Source organism: Talpa europaea (genome assembly GCF_964194135.1).
Source record: "Talpa europaea genome assembly, chromosome: 3".
NCBI lineage: Eukaryota > Metazoa > Chordata > Mammalia > Eulipotyphla > Talpidae > Talpa > Talpa europaea.
This window is the reverse complement of record NC_140069.1, coordinates 81,644,902-81,663,106: the sequence shown is the minus strand read 5'-3', so window position 1 is coordinate 81,663,106 and position 18,205 is coordinate 81,644,902. Positions and strand designations below refer to the sequence as shown.

The 18,205-nt window shown below is 38.6% G+C and overlaps 1 protein-coding gene across 1 annotated transcript in view; it reads right to left on the bottom strand.

Annotated features, from left to right (window-relative positions):
* Positions 1-16,689, bottom strand: part of COL1A2 (collagen type I alpha 2 chain) — a gene marked incomplete at its 5' end in the record, with an annotated part of 35,329 nt that extends 18,640 nt beyond the window's left edge. Inside the window, 21 exons of the mRNA XM_084230254.1 lie at positions 461-559; positions 651-704; positions 1,068-1,175; positions 1,286-1,339; positions 1,767-1,865; positions 1,970-2,014; positions 2,126-2,224; positions 2,740-2,793; positions 3,143-3,187; positions 3,288-3,341; positions 3,621-3,665; positions 5,188-5,241; positions 5,737-5,790; positions 6,204-6,257; positions 6,571-6,624; positions 6,716-6,769; positions 6,858-6,902; positions 10,025-10,078; positions 11,634-11,726; positions 12,746-12,781; positions 16,603-16,689. Coding sequence (XP_084086380.1) covers positions 461-559; positions 651-704; positions 1,068-1,175; positions 1,286-1,339; positions 1,767-1,865; positions 1,970-2,014; positions 2,126-2,224; positions 2,740-2,793; positions 3,143-3,187; positions 3,288-3,341; positions 3,621-3,665; positions 5,188-5,241; positions 5,737-5,790; positions 6,204-6,257; positions 6,571-6,624; positions 6,716-6,769; positions 6,858-6,902; positions 10,025-10,078; positions 11,634-11,726; positions 12,746-12,781; positions 16,603-16,689 — 1,341 coding nt within the window. The remainder of the gene's footprint in view (positions 1-460; positions 560-650; positions 705-1,067; positions 1,176-1,285; positions 1,340-1,766; positions 1,866-1,969; positions 2,015-2,125; positions 2,225-2,739; positions 2,794-3,142; positions 3,188-3,287; positions 3,342-3,620; positions 3,666-5,187; positions 5,242-5,736; positions 5,791-6,203; positions 6,258-6,570; positions 6,625-6,715; positions 6,770-6,857; positions 6,903-10,024; positions 10,079-11,633; positions 11,727-12,745; positions 12,782-16,602) is intronic.
* Between the last annotated feature and the right edge of the window lie 1,516 nt (positions 16,690-18,205).

Here is an 18,205-nt window from a genome sequence, read left to right as displayed (position 1 = left end):
TTAGAGTGTCTACAGATCTAAAGGTCACCCTCCACAGCTAGTGTGATGCTGAATACATTACAGCACTTTGTGATTGCTGGGAAAATGATTTCACTTATGAATCTAATAAACTGATAATGTATAGTCCTAATATGTTTCATGAACACCTTATATAAAACTCACAAATTAAGATTAAAGATTCATGCTGATAGAAGAACCCACCTAATTTGGATATATTGAAATAAATCTATTCTTCCAAAAACCTCACAGCTTTTGTATCAAGTAATAAACCTGATATTTATGAAATAACCAAATCTGCAAAAATATCCACTGAGCTTTGATAAAGGCAAATTAAAAAGGCAACCGTAGGCAAGTCTTACCAATTTACCTTTGATTTTTTTTTCACTGTTGTCTTCAAATACTAAGTAGCCTTTTTTTAAAAAAAGGAAATAGTGCCAGGTGTGCTCAGTTTGCAACTTACTCGGGGTCCCATGAGGCCAGGCTCTCCAGGGCGACCAGAATCTCCACTGGGACCTCGGACACCAGCGGGGCCACTTGCACCACGACTACCAGGGGGGCCCTATTAAATAGAAAGGAACAGGGGTGTTTGCTGGAGTGAACGACACATAACACCATGTTCGTTCCCAGGAACTGCATGACAGACAACTTACCATGACACCAGGTCGGCCATCAGCCCCAGGAAGACCACGAGAGCCAGGATTCCCCTGGGAGAAAAAACATGAAGCAGAAGAGCATTGGAGAAAATCTTTGAATCAAACGGGGCAATGTTTATTGAAACGTGACATGCATGCAAGAAACCTTGATCCCCTCGAGCGGGAGATGTGAACACAAATGAAGCCAAAAAAACTTCACCCAAACCCCAAAGGAATGTGTGGAGGAGGCATTATGCTGAAGTAGGTCAACACTGTTTCCAGACCCATTTTAAAACACGCCAAATTGAGAGTCACTGATTCAATAAACCAGATGGAAAGCAGATGCTTCCTTCATCTAGCAAATGCATTCCATAATTCTGACCAATTCCCAAAGAAGGGCTAGTGTATCTGGGATCAGGAGTACTTGGAACCTACTCTCAATCCAGGAGGTCCTGTGGGGCCAGTGGATCCAGCTTCTCCATTTTGGCCTCTCTTTCCTTCTTCACCACTAGGGCCAGGAGGACCTTGTGCCCCAGCAGAGCCCTGTTTAATGAAAAAGGGGGAGTAGAAGACAGCATTGTTTATATCATATCCAGCTAGAGGACCTGGATTGAAAAAAATAACTGCATAAAATTATGATATAGAGCACTTACTGGCTCACCCTTGTTACCAGTCTCTCCTTTAGAACCAGCTGGACCAGGCTCACCCTAGATCCAAAACAAAACAGTGATCAAATGACAAATACTTGTTACAACTTTCTGACAGACATACATGTTAGAATATTTATGGATCAAGGTAAAGAGAAGTTCAAGATCTCTAAGTAATGTTTGTATTTAAACAACTTCCAGAAAGTGGTCTTGGTTGAGAGGGCAAGACTGATATAGAAATGTGCCTCACTGACCTTTGGGTAATGTTTTAGGGTGATCTGTGCATGTGTGTGTTGGGGGGAGGGGGGAGTAGTTCATGTAGGAAGTGCACCTACATGAACATACTGAAGAAATACAAACTAGAAATGCCAAGGGGAAAAAATAAGAATGACAAAACTATAAGAAGCCTAGATGGTGATGACATGATGGTACAGCTGGCATTTTGGATGATAATTTTTGGATGAGAGCCACAGTCATGCCCACTTACGACAAGTCCTCTGGCACCACTAGCACCAGCAGAGCCAACAGGGCCAGGAATACCACGGGGTCCAGGGAGACCAGGAGCCCCAGCAACACCGGGCAGGCCCTAGGAAGGAAAAACATAGGATGGTCCATGATGAGGGAAAGTCAACACCCACTAAAATGACCTGAAAACCACAGAGGTGCACTTTAGCCTTTGCCATTACTCACCGCAGCACCCTTAGCACCAGTAAGGCCGTTGGCTCCAGGGTTACCCTATGTTGAGAAGGCAGAAGGAAATCAGTTAATATAAGTATTTCTGTTCTTCTTTCATTCTTTTATTTTTCCCTTCCACTCACGAGGGGAATAATGATGACAGCCACTTACAGGAGGTCCAACGGGGCCGGAAACACCTGGGAGGCCCACTTCACCACGGGCACCGGCGGGACCAGCAGGACCAGGGTTGCCAACAGCTCCAAGTTCACCCTACAGGGGAGAATGACACTAAGGCACCCACCAGCAAAGAGTGAGACAGCATATTTCCGTCTTTAGGACATCACGTTTTATAAAATTTCTTCAGAACAGCAATAACTTCCCTTATCTGTTTGGGTACCAGAAGATTAGGATTTGAGTTTCTATGTTCCTGGTCTGGTTTTGCCATTTTGGCCACCACTGCTACATTCCTTCCTCTGACTCTCTGCTGTAGTGACTCTGATTCTCAGCGAGTCAGTCCAAACTTATTTGAGAGTCTATCCAGAGGGACCCCATGAAATCAATTTCCATGTTACCATCTATATCTATGCTCATAATGCTTAAGTACAGAGAGACAACCTATTTCAAGCTGGGAGCAAGAAAACTGACTATTCTATATTCATTTTGAAGGAGAGACTAATTAAGCTACCAGTTCTGTAATTATCGCTCAATCTGCAAACACAATCTCGCTATTTTTTATATCACAAGGTAATTTATTAAGGTAATGAGAATGGTACGAGTGTTTTTACCTTGGGGCCAGGGGCACCTGGGAAGCCTGGAGGACCAGCAGACCCAAGGGGACCCTAAAATCAAAATACAAGATGGTAAGACATTTTTTCCTGGGAAATTAACAACAAAGGAAGATTGAAGTGACTAAACATGGCTTGAATTTATTTAATACTTGCAAAGAGAAAACTGACAGCTCGTCTGTTGTCATTAGCATCTTATCAAGTGGAAGACATTCAAGGTGTCCAAGATGGGGTAGATTTTACTTTATACATCAATCAAAAACCTGGGACAGTAGTACTTATAAACAGAATCTTCAAAAGGTCTATGGGATATTTGAAGGTGTTATTTCTAAAGGAAATTAATAAAGAAGAGAGTTCCTATCCCATATTCTACCCCTCACAATTCTTCAGAATAAAAACTTACAGCAGGCCCCACAGGCCCCACGCTTCCATCACTTCCACGGGCACCCTATGAAGAAAATAAACAGAAAAAGTCAAGAAGAAAGTGAAATGGTAGTGACAAGAAGATCTCTTTTAAGCTAAAAATGAACAAAAATGGAAGCACTCACAGCTGGACCAGGGGCACCGACACGACCTCTCTCACCGGGAAGACCACGGGCCCCCTAGAAACAGAAATATTTTCAATGAAATTTAGACTGGTACTTAAAACAAATCATAGGCATCATTTGCTTTGCCCAATTTCTAGTATGTGCCTTAATTCACTAGAAATAGACTTAATTCTAACTCCAACTAAAAGATAATGGATTTCAACTAATAAACAGAAGACTTTTTGAAAAATATGAAAGAATACATTGCTGAGGGAGCTGGCAAAGAGCACTTAAAGAAGCTCCAGCTTGCAGAGTGCACACATTTAGGTTTACAATAAAGGAACCAATACTTACTGTTTGACCGGGAGTTCCATTTTCACCAGGGGCACCAGGTTCACCCTATATAGAAAAGGAAGTTTGAGTTTTGATCATTACATGTATTGATTATTTCTTCTGATTGGGTAATTTTTACCCTATTAAATGCAACCTAGTTATATATTTTGCAACAGTTGTGACACACCTACATTGTTACTCAAATAAGCCAAATATACACATTTTTAAAAAAATTCTAAAATATGGATTTTTATTTAGATAATACCACAGTTGTAGGGAGAGGTTATTTCTGAGCATTATTTACCCTGCCCCCAATTTCTCTCTTAGATTTTGGACATCATTTAGACTAAGTGGTATAAATATTAGGAATGATATCATAAAAAGAGATAGCAGAGGATAAATTTGCATTCACTATAGTCATCTTTACCTTCTTTCAAATTGTTTTGAAAATTCATTATTTTCATTTTTGTATGATATGAATGAAAATGTGAAGCTTCATAATAACTGTTATAGCTATCTTATTTATTTCCAATCTATATTCTTTTCTTAAATAAAAACCATGGGGTGGTATAATTTAACACAATGGCAAATGGAAAAGAAATTTCCTTTCGGATAATCTGATTTAGATATAGAAGATGGTTTGCGAGACCATTTAAGGACTGTTCATTTCTAGGAGCCTATGTGAATACACTTTTTGGGAATCAGCTGGAGAGTAGAGTCAGAATTCTTGCCTATTCTGTTGCAACCCCTAGATGTGTGACTTTGGGCAAGTCACTCACTCTCTCTCGGGCTGTCTCCCTCATCTGCAAAATGAGGGAGTTTCCAAAGCTCCTTGCAAGCGCTAACATTTTATGATGCTGTGATTAGTAGTCTCAGCTATAATATTAGGCTCTTGGGAGAATGAGTTTGACCTTATCCATTTGTGTGGCAGCTGGAAGGTTAGAACAGATCCTCCATATTCATGTACATTTCTGGTCCCGCTAGTATTCCTTACTCATTAATTTGTAATTACGTTGGTATTCACTTTAATATCACATTATCTCCTTAATAGGAGAGAGAACATTTTATGGTTGAAAATGCTGTCAGAGAAGAGCCTAGCCAAGAGATAACACACTTCTGAGACTTTAATTACCTAATTAAAAATTTTTTGAGTGTGTATAGATAAATCACAGGAAAGAGGTTGAAAAGCGTATTGTGACATGAATGTACCTATCTAATTAGTGCATGGCAAAGGAGAATTTACAGTTTCAAATAACATGGAGTGTTCTAATATCTGATTATGTGTTTATTTACTTTTATTTTGCCTGCAGAGGTCTAGTGACATTATAGGGGAAAAGGGAATGGTGGAAGAAATTATTGGCATTGTTTTATCTCATTTATTTAATAGATACTGAATTAAATAAATATTAATAATTGACCTTTTGTCAGAAAATCCTCATAGTCTCCACCAATGAGGGATTTAAAGTGTAGAAGAGGAAATAAGATACTTTTAGAATATGGGCAGCCTTCAGTAAAAATATACTTTTTGATGGTGATGGGGATTTACAATGAGTACTTTTAAAAACAGCACTTCTGATCTAGGATTTACCTTCACACCAGGAGCACCAGGCTGTCCCTTCAATCCATCCAGACCGTTGTGTCCCTGAAAGGCAAATCCTTATGATTAAAATGTGGTGCTTGGTCAAAATTCTTCTGTCTTCCAGTTACTACCTCCTGGTCAATCTTGTGACTGACTTAGTGGCATGGAGTGCAGGGCTTCAGTGCCAGGCAAACTGGCTCCATAGCCCTATGGAAGCGATAAGCCTCCCCACACTTAGAGGGGAGGGTATAATACTTTCTCACATCCTTGCTGTCTTCAATAATTTGACAATTTTCAGATGATTGCAGATCCCACTTAAGTTATCTGCATTTTGCGTGATTTTCTCTGTGGGAATCCTTGTTTCTTGGAAGCTAAGAACAGACTGAAAAAACTACACTTCACTTTACTTTCCAGAGATCTTACTCAGCCCTCTCTCTCCACTCTGCCAAACTCGAGGAATTTTAAAGTAACTCCGTGCCACCCAGGAGTCTGAAGCTAGTTGCGGTTTTTCCTAAAAATAATCAACCTTTTTCTCATTTGGAAAAAGAATGTGCTCACCCTAATGCCCTTGAAGCCAGGAAGTCCAGGGGTTCCAGGGAAACCACGAGCACCCTTAAAAGCAAATAGAGAAGATGAATTAATTATGTGTTTGTTCTAAATAAAAAGCCAATGATTTCTTCCCTCCAAAGTATTCTTCTCATCAAAATTGATGCTTGAAATCACAGTCTAGTACATTTTTAAATGCAGAACAGCAAATTAACTTGTTCTAATTTGAGGAACTAATACTATGGTACTTTGTGGAAACACGATTTTGTTGTTTATAGCATGCTTGCTGTCATGAATACTGCATTACTTGTATTAATAACAACTGTATGCATTCTAATTGGATACTTTCATTTGTCAATTAGTACTATAAGTATGCAGACATCTATGTTACCATGTTGACTGATTCTAGTTGTAGCAACTCATCTTATGTAAGAGAGGTCTCTGACCTCTGGGCTATATTCTTCTATGAAAAGTCTTACCTGTGGTCCAACAACTCCTCTCTCACCAGGACGTCCAGGTTTTCCAGGGTGACCCTAAAATATGAATGCATCATAAAATAAAACCTTTTCTTGTAAACTATCAGATAAGAGTGATGACATTTTGGTTTTCACAATAGGGGAAAAGGCATCACAAAAAATATGCACCCAAATATACAGTTAATTAACACCTACATTTTATTAAATGCAATAAAATTCATTAATATTTCATTCAAATAATATTTTCCATTGGGGAAAAGTAAGTCAGGCACATTAGTTTCCTGGCAGAATACTTAATATGAATCCAGAAACCTTATTTAGGCAGGAGTAATTGCACAGCACTCGGATATACTTAAGAGAAAATACTTACATCCTCACCAGCCTTGCCAGGAGGGCCAGCTGGACCACGAGAACCGGCAGGGCCCTAAGAAAATGGGAGATCCATCATGTTGTTAGGTTTATATTCATAAACTTCTTGAAAAATAAATTTATCAAAATGGGGGAAATAAACTCACAGTTTGGCCAGGTTCACCAGGCTCACCAGCAGGTCCTTGGAAACCTTGAGGACCCTGAAAGAAAACAATACGTCATATTCCAAGCCTTTATGTAATTCTCAATCTTTTTACATAAGAGAGATTGTAAGCTTCTAGTACTTACAGGGGCTCCAGATGCACCAGGAGGGCCTCTGGGTCCCATCAAACCCTATAAAGAGGACAGATATAGTTAGCACTGGTAAATTCTCATGGCCTTGGTTTGGCTCAAATAGGACAGGCTTGTAAGTACTATAGATATTTTTGTGACAGACAGACAGAATTTTCCTGATTTTTACTTCAAAGACTTTGTTCCTCCCAAGGAATCATTTTTTTAAATTATTTTATTATTTTATATATTTTTTACATCATTTTTCATTTTTGCACAATGTATGCATTTTCATCTTGGTTATATTCCCCATACAATTCCCACCCCCCCTAATTTTGACCCTAATCCCTCCTCCGCTCCCCACCCTCTCCCATAGTGTGTCTCTGGTTTATAGTTGCTTGTTGATTTTGATTTTTACTTTATTATAATTAGTCTTTTTCCTGGTCCCTTATTTAGGTTTTCTAAATTCCTGCTACGAGTGATTTAAGGACCCAACTTTCTTCCACTATTTTTTTTTTTTCCTTTGCTTTCATCTTCTCTCCTAATCAAATTAGCAGAACTCAATGAGAAATGTATGGGTAACTTCAGGTTTCTTCAAGTTGTGTACAACTGTGCACATTGAGATTGTTATAATGCAACGAGCCAAATCAATCTTTGCACTGTTCAGAATATGCAACTATCTTCCATGCAGCTGATGAAGCATTTCCATTTGGATTCCTTGATCATATGTCATCACCCCATGTCATACGTAGCTAAGAAATTGATATTTTTATTGCCACCAGGGGCATAAATGAAAAAGAATCAAAAGTCCTTCTTAATGAGTAGAGGGAGCTTTGCTATCATCTTATGGCTCCTGGAAGGGCTGTTGGTGACTGATGAAAATGTCAAGCAAAAGTGAATATAATGAGGGGTGAGAGAAAAATAAAATATTGAAACAGTCTACTGGTAGAGTCCATTATATGGCATTATTATTGAGAATGTGGCTCAAACGACAGAAGATTGTTCTTCATTCTGCAGCACATGAGTATAGTAAAACAGGGTTACTAGTTTGTGAGTTAAATGTACACTCTTGATTCCCTTTTCATAATCAATGCCTGTGCACATTGTTTTCTAGGGGCCCGTTCCTCTAATGTTGAAAATATGGCAGAGATAAGACTTGAGTAATTTGTTCATGACACATCAACCATGAAGACGCTGCAGTTAAGCCTGTCCCATTGTATTAATGCTTAAAGTGAAATAATATGGATTTTATTAAAGAGCACATCATCTTAATTATAAGAATTATTTATTGGTTTTAGAAATTGCTTTGACATTAAAAGAAACTGTCACTTTTCAATCAAGATAATTTTTTTTAGGTATACATTAAAAATAATTTTCTTTGACACCATGAATTCTTAATTATATTTATTTCTTTTTCCATGTATTTGCAACAATTTCATTTACATAAAAGGTAGTTTATTTTGTGGATGCTGTGAGGCAGATGATGATTATTCATTAATTCAGAGAAGAACCCTGTGGGGTTTTATAGTTATTGATTTTCTAACATGGAAAATTATTTTAATACTTTATGGCCGCCTATTTACGAAACACATGTCCGTTGGTCTCTGTGAATGTGTGTGAATATGCAAGCTTAAGTTCTCTTTCATTGATATTTAGAAGTAAAACATTCTGTTTTATGCATCCTAGAGAGATATTCCAAAGTCAGGGGAATGTGAAATCCATATTAATTTTCCTGGCTTATGTAAGCTTTTTTTATTAGAGCTTTGCTCTCGCTGTCCTATTCTTCTTGAGATATAGGTACTGCTTTAAAACTAACTAATGTCCTGCATTAGCTGAAACGGCTAATTTCAAATAGCCAATATAAACAAAGCCGAAAGAAAATCTCTACTTCTTCATTTCAGATATGAATGTTTTAAATTACTAGAAAAACTCAGGAAATTGGAAATCATCGATTAAAGGCACATTACTTCTCAAGTGAAAGTTTTAATTTACAGAAAATATTATCTCGCCCTTATAGTGAATTAGCTTATTTGCAGACCATTAGCTCCATCAGAACATCTTCTTTAGAAGATAGAGCACTAAATGCATCGTCCAGGTAAATTTTATATTTTAAAGACCACGTTAACTTTGGGTAGATAAATACCTTTGTTTGGAAACAATTAATTAAAATATTTTAATTATCGCTGTGTGGGTATTAAATTCTGCAGTGTTTAATCAACTTAATGTTCTTACTTCCAAAAATTTTCCCTCTTTTACATTCATATGAGTATATATTTTGCATGTTTATGTCAATATTTTTTCCCCTAACACATCTCACCAGGCTTGATAGAAGGTTCATTTGTTAAAGATAGTCTATCATCATCATAATCACATAAAAAACATTTTCTAAATGTTACTCAAATTACAAACATGTTGCTGAATATTTGGGCTGAGTGATATCAATGCTAAATTTTATTCATTCTCTTCTAAAATTATTTATAATTAATAGACTAAAATGAAAATATTTACCAAAATGGATAAAGAGAAACATCTCTTATACTGTTAACCCCTGAGGAAGGGTCAGAATGTGCCACAATCACTGCTATATTCCCAGTACATAATACAGCTTGAGGCTCAATGAAGGCATCATATACTTATTTGTTGACTAAATTAATGTTTCATTCAAAAACTGGATACATGAGCCATGACATCCATTATCAGATATATTGCCTGGTAGGGAGACCCAGTTTTATCATAACCACACATAAACACTTAGAAAAGAGCTTAAATTTTTTAGTTGTAAAGTAAATAGGCTGGATGAGAAGTTGTTGATCCTTTCCAGCAAGTTTATAGAACTTTATTCTATATCTCTCAGGGTTGCTTAAAATTCTAAGCAATATTAAAGGATGTAACAATTAGAGTGGTTACCCTCCTTCATTAAACTGATTTACCTAAGTATAACTACTGTGTTGAGAGTTTATTTCTTGGACATACATATCTGCCCTGTCTGAAGGAGGCAGGTTTGCAGAGAAAATGGAACCACCAAATGCAGGCTTCAATTTTAATAAATTTGAATATGAAAAGAGCTGCTGCTTTTGTCTGATATAAGCATTGTTACCTTCCATAGTCAAATGGCAATGTGAAATTTAACATTAGATACATTCTCTATTCTTACATTTGACTGAGATAAAAAGATACAAGCATACCATTGGTCCAGGGCCAAGTCCAACTCCTTTTCCATCATACTGAGCAGCAAAGTTCTAGGGGGGGAAACATATGTTTTATGTTTATTTATAATAATTACCAGCCATTTAGTTCATTTGCTCATTCTACTTGCTTATTTATTTTTTTTTTAATTTAAAGTTATTTTTTAAAGATTTATTTGTTTATGCGTACAAGAACTGGGGTACAGGCCAGAGATGTGGGGGTGTGTGTGAGAGGATTCACCAGAGACAGAGTGGGGGAACAGAACAGCAGAATGACGGAAATACACTGCTGTGGGGAGCAGCGGGTGAGACAGGAGAGATCTGCTGCACCATGTGGGAGCTCCTGGCCTGGGATTGAACTCGTGCTGCAGTGGCTGCGGGTTGCTTCATAGTGCTGTGTCTTAACCCCTTGTGCCACCAGGGAGGCCCCATTCTACTTAAAATAAAAGGGAGCACTATTTTAAAAATAGCTATTAGTTTAGGAATCTATATTGAACTAAACTCCTAAAAAGTAAGGACAAATAAAAGTTTAAAATTTAGTTCACAACCAGTTTGAAGTGGGGAGTTCCCCTCCTTTATGGTTCTAAACCTCTCCTGCCCCATCTCCACCCCTACCTCTATGCCGAGGAAGGACATCGTTCTAGACTTTAAAAGTCACTGTGGACTCCTGATAAATTAAGCAGAGACCAAGAGGATAACATTGCATTTCCACCTTTTGCCCCTCTTCTCCAGAACCAAACAAAATGACTCAGAGACCTTTCTCTTGCTGGAGTTTCAAGGAGGATATAAAGAGTTTTCAAGTTTAGAGCAAAATTAAATTAAAATGCCCCTTGGAACATTAAACTTTTTAAAAATAGTTCACAGTAATAACTCTACTGTTAAAGATCTTTCTTATAGTGGTAGATCTATTAAAGAAGGTGCTTTTCAATGCACTCAGTAGATAAGCAATCATAATAAGATCTTTGGGGGAAAAAGGTCTTATTTTACTGGCATACAGTTGGATATTAGAATTAGGCTTCTGATTCATAGTGCTAACCAATTAAGCAAATATGTTTTCCTTCCTGCAGTGAGGCCATTTGGCACTCATACCATTGTTAAAGACATAAAGCTAAAAGAAGATATTAATGAAAAAGGGAAATGTACTTTTCTCAAATTAGTTTCAAGCAAATTAAACCTAAAACTGCTTTGTATGTTGGTTCAGCAGACTTCAAGCCAAGGAGAATAAAAAGAGTAGGATGTTTGCAAAATTGCTTAAGATCAGGGATTTCACTTATAATTCAGTCTAATCAAACTCTTTAATAATGCAACACCTCTTATTTGTGCTCTATTGATAAAAGATATTAAATCCCCAAATTAAATAATGGTCATGAGGGCTGCAGCTACCTTTACTGAACACAAAGGCCAGTTCTGTAATTGACAAGGACTCACAACGAAAATGGGAAAAGCAGAATTTTGAATGAAGAAACCAAAAAAATGAAATAAAATATACCAATTTTCAAATAGCGGACTCTTCTTAACTACTAATGATAAATTCCACAATAAGTCTTCTTCCAATTGAGGTATAAGAAACTAAATTTAGCTAAAAGTTACAATACTTGAGACACCTTACCCCACCGAGACCTGGGGGGCCAGGGGGACCTGGTGGACCAGGAGGGCCTGGGATTCCATCATCACCATCTTTGCCTGGTGGGCCTGGGGGACCCTGTTATGCAAAAAGTCAACAGTCAGTGTTAGTCAGAACCAGAGACATCTCTACGTGGAAAGGGAGACTTAGGAAAACGTGGTCAAACCAGTTAAACCTTTCAGTGTGACACAAGTGGTATTGAAATTGAACTTGGCATATTTGTCGCTGGTTGACATTTACTTATGATATAGGTCTACTTGAGAATGAGCTTTAGTAACAGGTTATGAAGACACAGGACAAGGTAGTTTTCCTAGAAGACTATCTCAGTCATTGAATGTTAATTCCTAATGGAACTCCACTATTCAAACAAAGATCAAAATTTTAGCTAAAATTTATGATTCTATAAATTTCATATCATTAGCAATGAACAGGGATATATACATACATATATATAGAGAGAGAGATATTTCCTATCATTAGCTATTTATGCTGCCAAAATAATTTGCTAATAGATTGCTCGAGTAAAATACATTAAGTCTACAGTACCTGGTAGATGTAAGATACAGGTATTTATACATTGATGAAAGTACCATATGATGCAAAATCATGCAGTTAGAAAATACTCAAATAAGAATAGCAGAGAGATCTAAGACTACCATGAATAAATGTAAGTCTAACTAGCACATTTTTTAATTTAGAAAGAAACATGTTGACTGTTATTTCACTGTTATTCCCAGGTTACCTAAGAGATCTTACTTGAAAAGCAAACAAAACTTGTTGAAAAGAGGAATACGTAGTGTTACATAGATCCATTTTCATTATGCGTATACTAGACAGGTCAACTAAACACAAAGAAAGATAGGCTATGCAAAGAATATGGTTATCTGTAATAGTTCTGCTTTTTTAAAGAATAAAGAATAAGAATATTGATTATATATAATAATGCTCATTTGTCTCTTTAGGGCATTATCTGTTTAAAAGGTGGTGCAATTATCTGGATGCATATTCTTATAAATTGTCAGTGTCTCGTAGTTTCTAATATGTAGCTATTCAAATATGAGCCAAAGAAGCCTCTCAATAGTTCAAAAATTACATACCCTTTCTCCGCGTGGTCCTCTATCTCCGGTTGGACCCTACAAGGAAGATGCAAACAGCATAATAGCAAATGTCTAAGCAATTTCCAGCAAATGAGCAAAGCATTCTTGATAATAATTGTTGATAAGACTGATATGACCACAATGTAAAGATAGTAGCTGTAAATGGCACAATGCAAGAGATAAAAGTGTATTTTAAAATTATAATTACATGTGTTTTTTTTTTTTAATTGGGAAATTGGAGGCTCTATCTCCAGTCATTATATCAATATTAGTACTATTTTCAGAAAGATGATTTCTGCAGACAAAATTACCATTTTGTTACATCATTAACAGCATATTTATATAGTCAGAGTCCTTTAAAATAAACTTTCATTTACTACACATAATTAACATAATATTCGTTCCATCTTGAGAATAAAAACAACTTTTTTTCTTTAGTATGTAAATCATCATCTTGTATAATGTAAGTATAATGAGAGATAATTTCTGGAAGATAATAAAGCCTTGAAATCTTAAACATCAAAGCCACTTATTATGGCTTAACCAATACATATTCATGTGAGCAAAATGTTGAAAATTATTTTCCTTCTATAATCTACTATAAATTTAAGTTATCTCTAATCTATAATCTTTAAGTTATCTCTATAAGTTATCTCTAATCATGTCAGATACTATAGAAAAGTACTCAACTCTTACCTTCCTTGCAGTTACCTAGAAAAGAATAAGCAAAAGATTATTATGATGAAATTGTATATACATACATATATATGTATGTATGCACATATAAATGTATTATTTTAAATGGTTCCCAATTCAGTGTGATACACATTAGTATACAATAGAATGCATTACATTGCACTTTACTATATACTAATATTTCAAAATACAATTAGAATTTTACCAATGTATTAAATAGGTATAATCAAAATATATACTTATCTGTAATTATGGCTCAGATTCAATTCATTATCTAAGAATTTGCTCATAATACCCTTGCAAGTGATTCCAAGAGAGACATGATTGTCTAGAACTGCGCAGTTGGCTTTGTGGGTACATAGTAGCTGATACTAAAACCAAATTTTATTTACTCTATTTCTTATGGGTATTCCTTCTAATGAGGGCAGTCTTTAGTTAGTAGTCCTGCCCCATTTCGGAAATTGGGGGTGGATACTTTCTAAGGCAGCCAGAAAGGTTTTGACTATCATAACTCTTGGTTTTCTTGGGAATTCAGGCTGGACAATACCAAAGTGGTCTCTTTTCTCTTCCCCAGAGAAGATATTACTGTGGCCAAGGAAATAAAAATGTAAAAAAAATTTCTGAAAATAATTTTACTCACCTCTTGTAAAGCTGTAGAAGGACAGGAAAAGTGGGAAATAATTATTAGTATAATTTTCTTAATAGCAGTGATTAACAAATAAATTTTTTAATAGAATTGACTTACCTATTTAGCAAATCAATTGTATTTTTATTAAGAATATTCTGACTTGGAAATTACACAGGTCAAAAGTATGGCAGGGATCAGCAGGGTGATTTGCTTGCAAGATTAATATGTAAATATATTTTGAAATTAAATTGTTAATTATTTACTATTTCATAAATATTGTGAAATATTAATGTGTCTGAAGGATACTTCTAATGCCTAGTAATTAAGCTGATAAATTGCACAGGTGGATGCTGAATGTGAGCAAGACCAGTAGATTGATGAGGAAGTAATGTATGGTTGAGGTCATTTTTGATACTTAGAAGTCTACAAAGGGAAAAATTAGAAATGTATGTTACCTAAAATAGATCTTATTTTTTATAAAGCATTAAAGTTACCTAGTACTTCACTGAGTTTGTATTATTCTTAATGTCTGTTTTCTAAAGGACACATTTCAAAAGAACATAATTTGCAAATTAATCACCATGAAATGGATTCATTTGGACATTTGAAATTTTGCTTTAAATTGTTCACATAAATTAGGTAAGGTCATTTTACCGATATATATCACTTTTGTCCCTGAGAAGGAATTGCTCTTTATCAATGGAAAAATTGTGGATTAAAGATCTTGAAAAATAATGGGAAAAATATACTAAAGAAATATCCTTCCTCCCTTTGCCATAATTGCTGTCAGTTCTTAAAGGATGAATTCCTCTCCTACGGTATAAAAATTACAGGTTAACACAGGTTATAAGTGTGGCCAAGCTGGCAACAAGGTGAATCACCGCCTCCCCCCCTCCCCCAAATTGCTTTAATTAGGTGGCCAAGAAGTGTGTCATTTGGAGTGAGAACATCTGTTGCAACAGTCACAATTCAGGAGTGTGGACCACATCCAGGACTCACATTTAGGGGCAATTTATGAGAATTACTTTTAAATTAGGAAAATGATATGTTTACTTCATTGTGTCCATCAGTAGGAAGAATAATTATGCCTGGACTTGATTAGCTGAAGTCCTTATGATTTTGGAAATTTGCCTTTTAATTACTCAGACTGAGCCATTTTGAAGAATGGGTATTTGGTAACTTTTATTGCAGACCATGTTTGGCTGTTGATTGGAAAGTGAGTCGCCTTTTATTCTTTCAAACATCCATGCTTTCTTTAGGAGCCAATTCTTGCCTTCCATCCTCCTATCTCATTAAAAAAAAATGAACTTGGCTATGCAAATCTGTTAAAAAAATTAGCATTAGACATCCACAATGTATATACTGAAAGTGGATGAATGAAGAAAAACACACACAGAAAAGCACCTGTCATGATGCAATGGACACATGGCATGTGGGTGGAGCGAATAGTTTGGAGTATGGGTGTGGCCAAACACCTCTCATACCCACCAAGTCAGTATCTTTGTCTGGTAATTAGACAACCTTCTTAAAGACAAAAACAGGACGAGTCTCTTCATTTTATCTTGACATGAAAGTATGGCCTCAAAAACTACAACTGAAAAGTGGCCTTAAGAGTCCCTCCATCCCCAATTTAGAAAAGGCCCACTTTTACTGGCTCAAGCTTACAGGATAAATTAGAGGCAAAGTCATGAGGAAGACCCTAGTCGCTTAAGTCCCATCTCACTGTCGATATTTCCCCGCTTGCTGTGTTTAGAATGTCTGATGGTCACTGGGAATATTGTGAGGCGGTAACTCTAAGCCCCCACAAAAGGCAGAGCAGCTTATTGTTAAATGATACCATTTCCATGAATAGATAATGAACTGAGAAGCCACTTTTATTTTTCAGAATGTATCCATTTCAAGCAGTCTCCATTTTCCTTCCCAAGATACAGTGACTACTTATGGCGAATGGCTTTAATCAGACATGCAGCTCGCTCTATATGAACTTGTAGGTCATCTTTTAGCCTTAAGGCCTGGTCCTCTGTGCTTCCATTGTCCCCCCTGCAGAGGGCGCCTTATAGTCATCAGCATTATCCAGACAAGTCCAACTACGCCCCGAAGAGAACATCCCGCAGGGGTGAGTTTTGCATGACTATCTTAAGGGGTTTTCTAAAGTAGGCCTCACGTTTTACAAGGTAGGCTCCCGCGCAGTTATGAGGCCTGTGACGTGTATACCTTTCACCTCCTCCATCACGACAGTTGTTTATAACTTATCTTGGGGAAAAGACTGAGGTTCCCTTTGATCTCACCCCAGCTTACAGATCGATTGAACAGTCTCACTCGGAGTCAAGAGAAACGTTTCCTAACTCTTGGCGAGAGCTGAGCCTTTTATGTTTTCATTTCCAAAGTAATTTTCATGTTTCTTATCAACACCAGCCTTTTTCCACAGGCCAGGGAGCATTCCCTCCACACTGCACTTAGAACTTAGGTTTAGTTTTTCCTCTTTCAGACCAGGGTGCCCAACCTCTAGCCTCTCTCCCCGTCTGCCCCGAACAAGCTGAAGGCACTTACATTGGCATGTTGCTAGGCACGAAGTTACTGCAAGCAGCAACAAAGTCCGCGTATCCACAAAGCTGAGCATGTCTACCACTTAGACATGCAGACTCCTTGTGTCGCAGAGCCCCTGGGGTACCGGCGGCGGTATCACCTGGCGGGCGCAGGCATGCAGTCGCGGCCAGCACCTCCAACTTAGCCGAAACCTCCTGCTGCCTTGGTGCTAAAATAATAAAGCCCGGATCTGCCCTATTTATACGGCCAAAGTTTCCCTGGCCCGAGGGTGCCTCCAAAAGCGCCTCCACCAATGGGAGGGCTGGGACGGGGGGCCCGGGCGGCCACAGCTGGGAGGAGACTGCGGGGGCGCAGAGGAGGGAGCAGAGGGGGGAGGGACGTGGCCACGAAGCTGGCTTCTTAAATTGGTTCCATTCTTTTTGAGGACGTGGACACTTTTGAGGCTTTCGAGGGGGAAACTCTGACTCGCTGTCTGCATACCTCCGCCCTCCCCATCACCCCGCCCTCCCTGCCCGCTCCAAGTTTGGAAACACTTTTGGACACGTCGGAGCGCTCTGCAGATACAGACAGGGGCCGTGTGCAGCTGGAGAGGGGACGGGAGCGCCCGGGCAGCTGGAGAGGGGACGGGAGCTCGGAGATCAAAGCGGGAGCTGTCCAGCCCTGCCTCACCTGGTGCCCCGCGGGCCACCCGCAGGTGGACAGGGCTGGGGGCGGGAGGGCGCGAAGAGGGCAGGGGAACGGGGAGCGGGGAGTGCAGACCAGACAACGTGGCGCAACCCTCCACCCATCCCCACTCCTTTCAGCACGCCCCTTCCAGCCCCCGTCCAGCTTTTTTCCAGCGATGGGACGTGTGAGCCTACTTTTTTTTCTGCAGTAACTAACTCCCCTTTGCTCTTCTGGTTGAGAGGAGGGTTCTTTCTTAGAGGATTGGGTCAGAGTCTGAGAACTGCTACTGTTGGGTGGGTGGGGTGGGCACAGGCCAAGGGCCCTGTGGCACCCAGGACCAAGGAAACTAAGCTCTGCGCACACCAGAGACGAGATCAAGCCTTAGAAGTCCTTCTACGTCCTGGCTGCCCTAGGCAGAGGCTGAAAACCAAGACTGGGGCACTGGGTAGCCCTGCAAAATAGCTACAATTGATTTACGGGGGACACCTCTCTTACACCTTCTCTCCTTCCTGAGAGGGCAGTGGAGAATCTGCTCCCTCCCTTCCACACTGCCACACTGCTCTTTTTCCCAATCCCCGTCCCTAGAGCCCTTGTTTGGATTCACCAGCTCCATCCTGAGTCTGGACTTAGAAAACCCTCCAAAGAGTCCCTTAATCCCACTTCATCTCACTGCTTATTCAATGACCCCACTCTTACATCTGTGCCCAACCACCTTTCTGTGTTGGTCCTAGCTTTTCTCCACACTCTTTTCTTCTAGAGGGGCTTCTAATTCAAGTTTGGAATACAGACTTCTCTGCTAACAACCCAAGCAGGCCCCCCATCCATGTGATGTTAACTCACCCCAACATCCACTTCCTTTCCCCCATTCCACTCTTTGCTTCCCACTGGGAGAAGAGGAGCTGGGAGCTATCCCTGAGGCACTG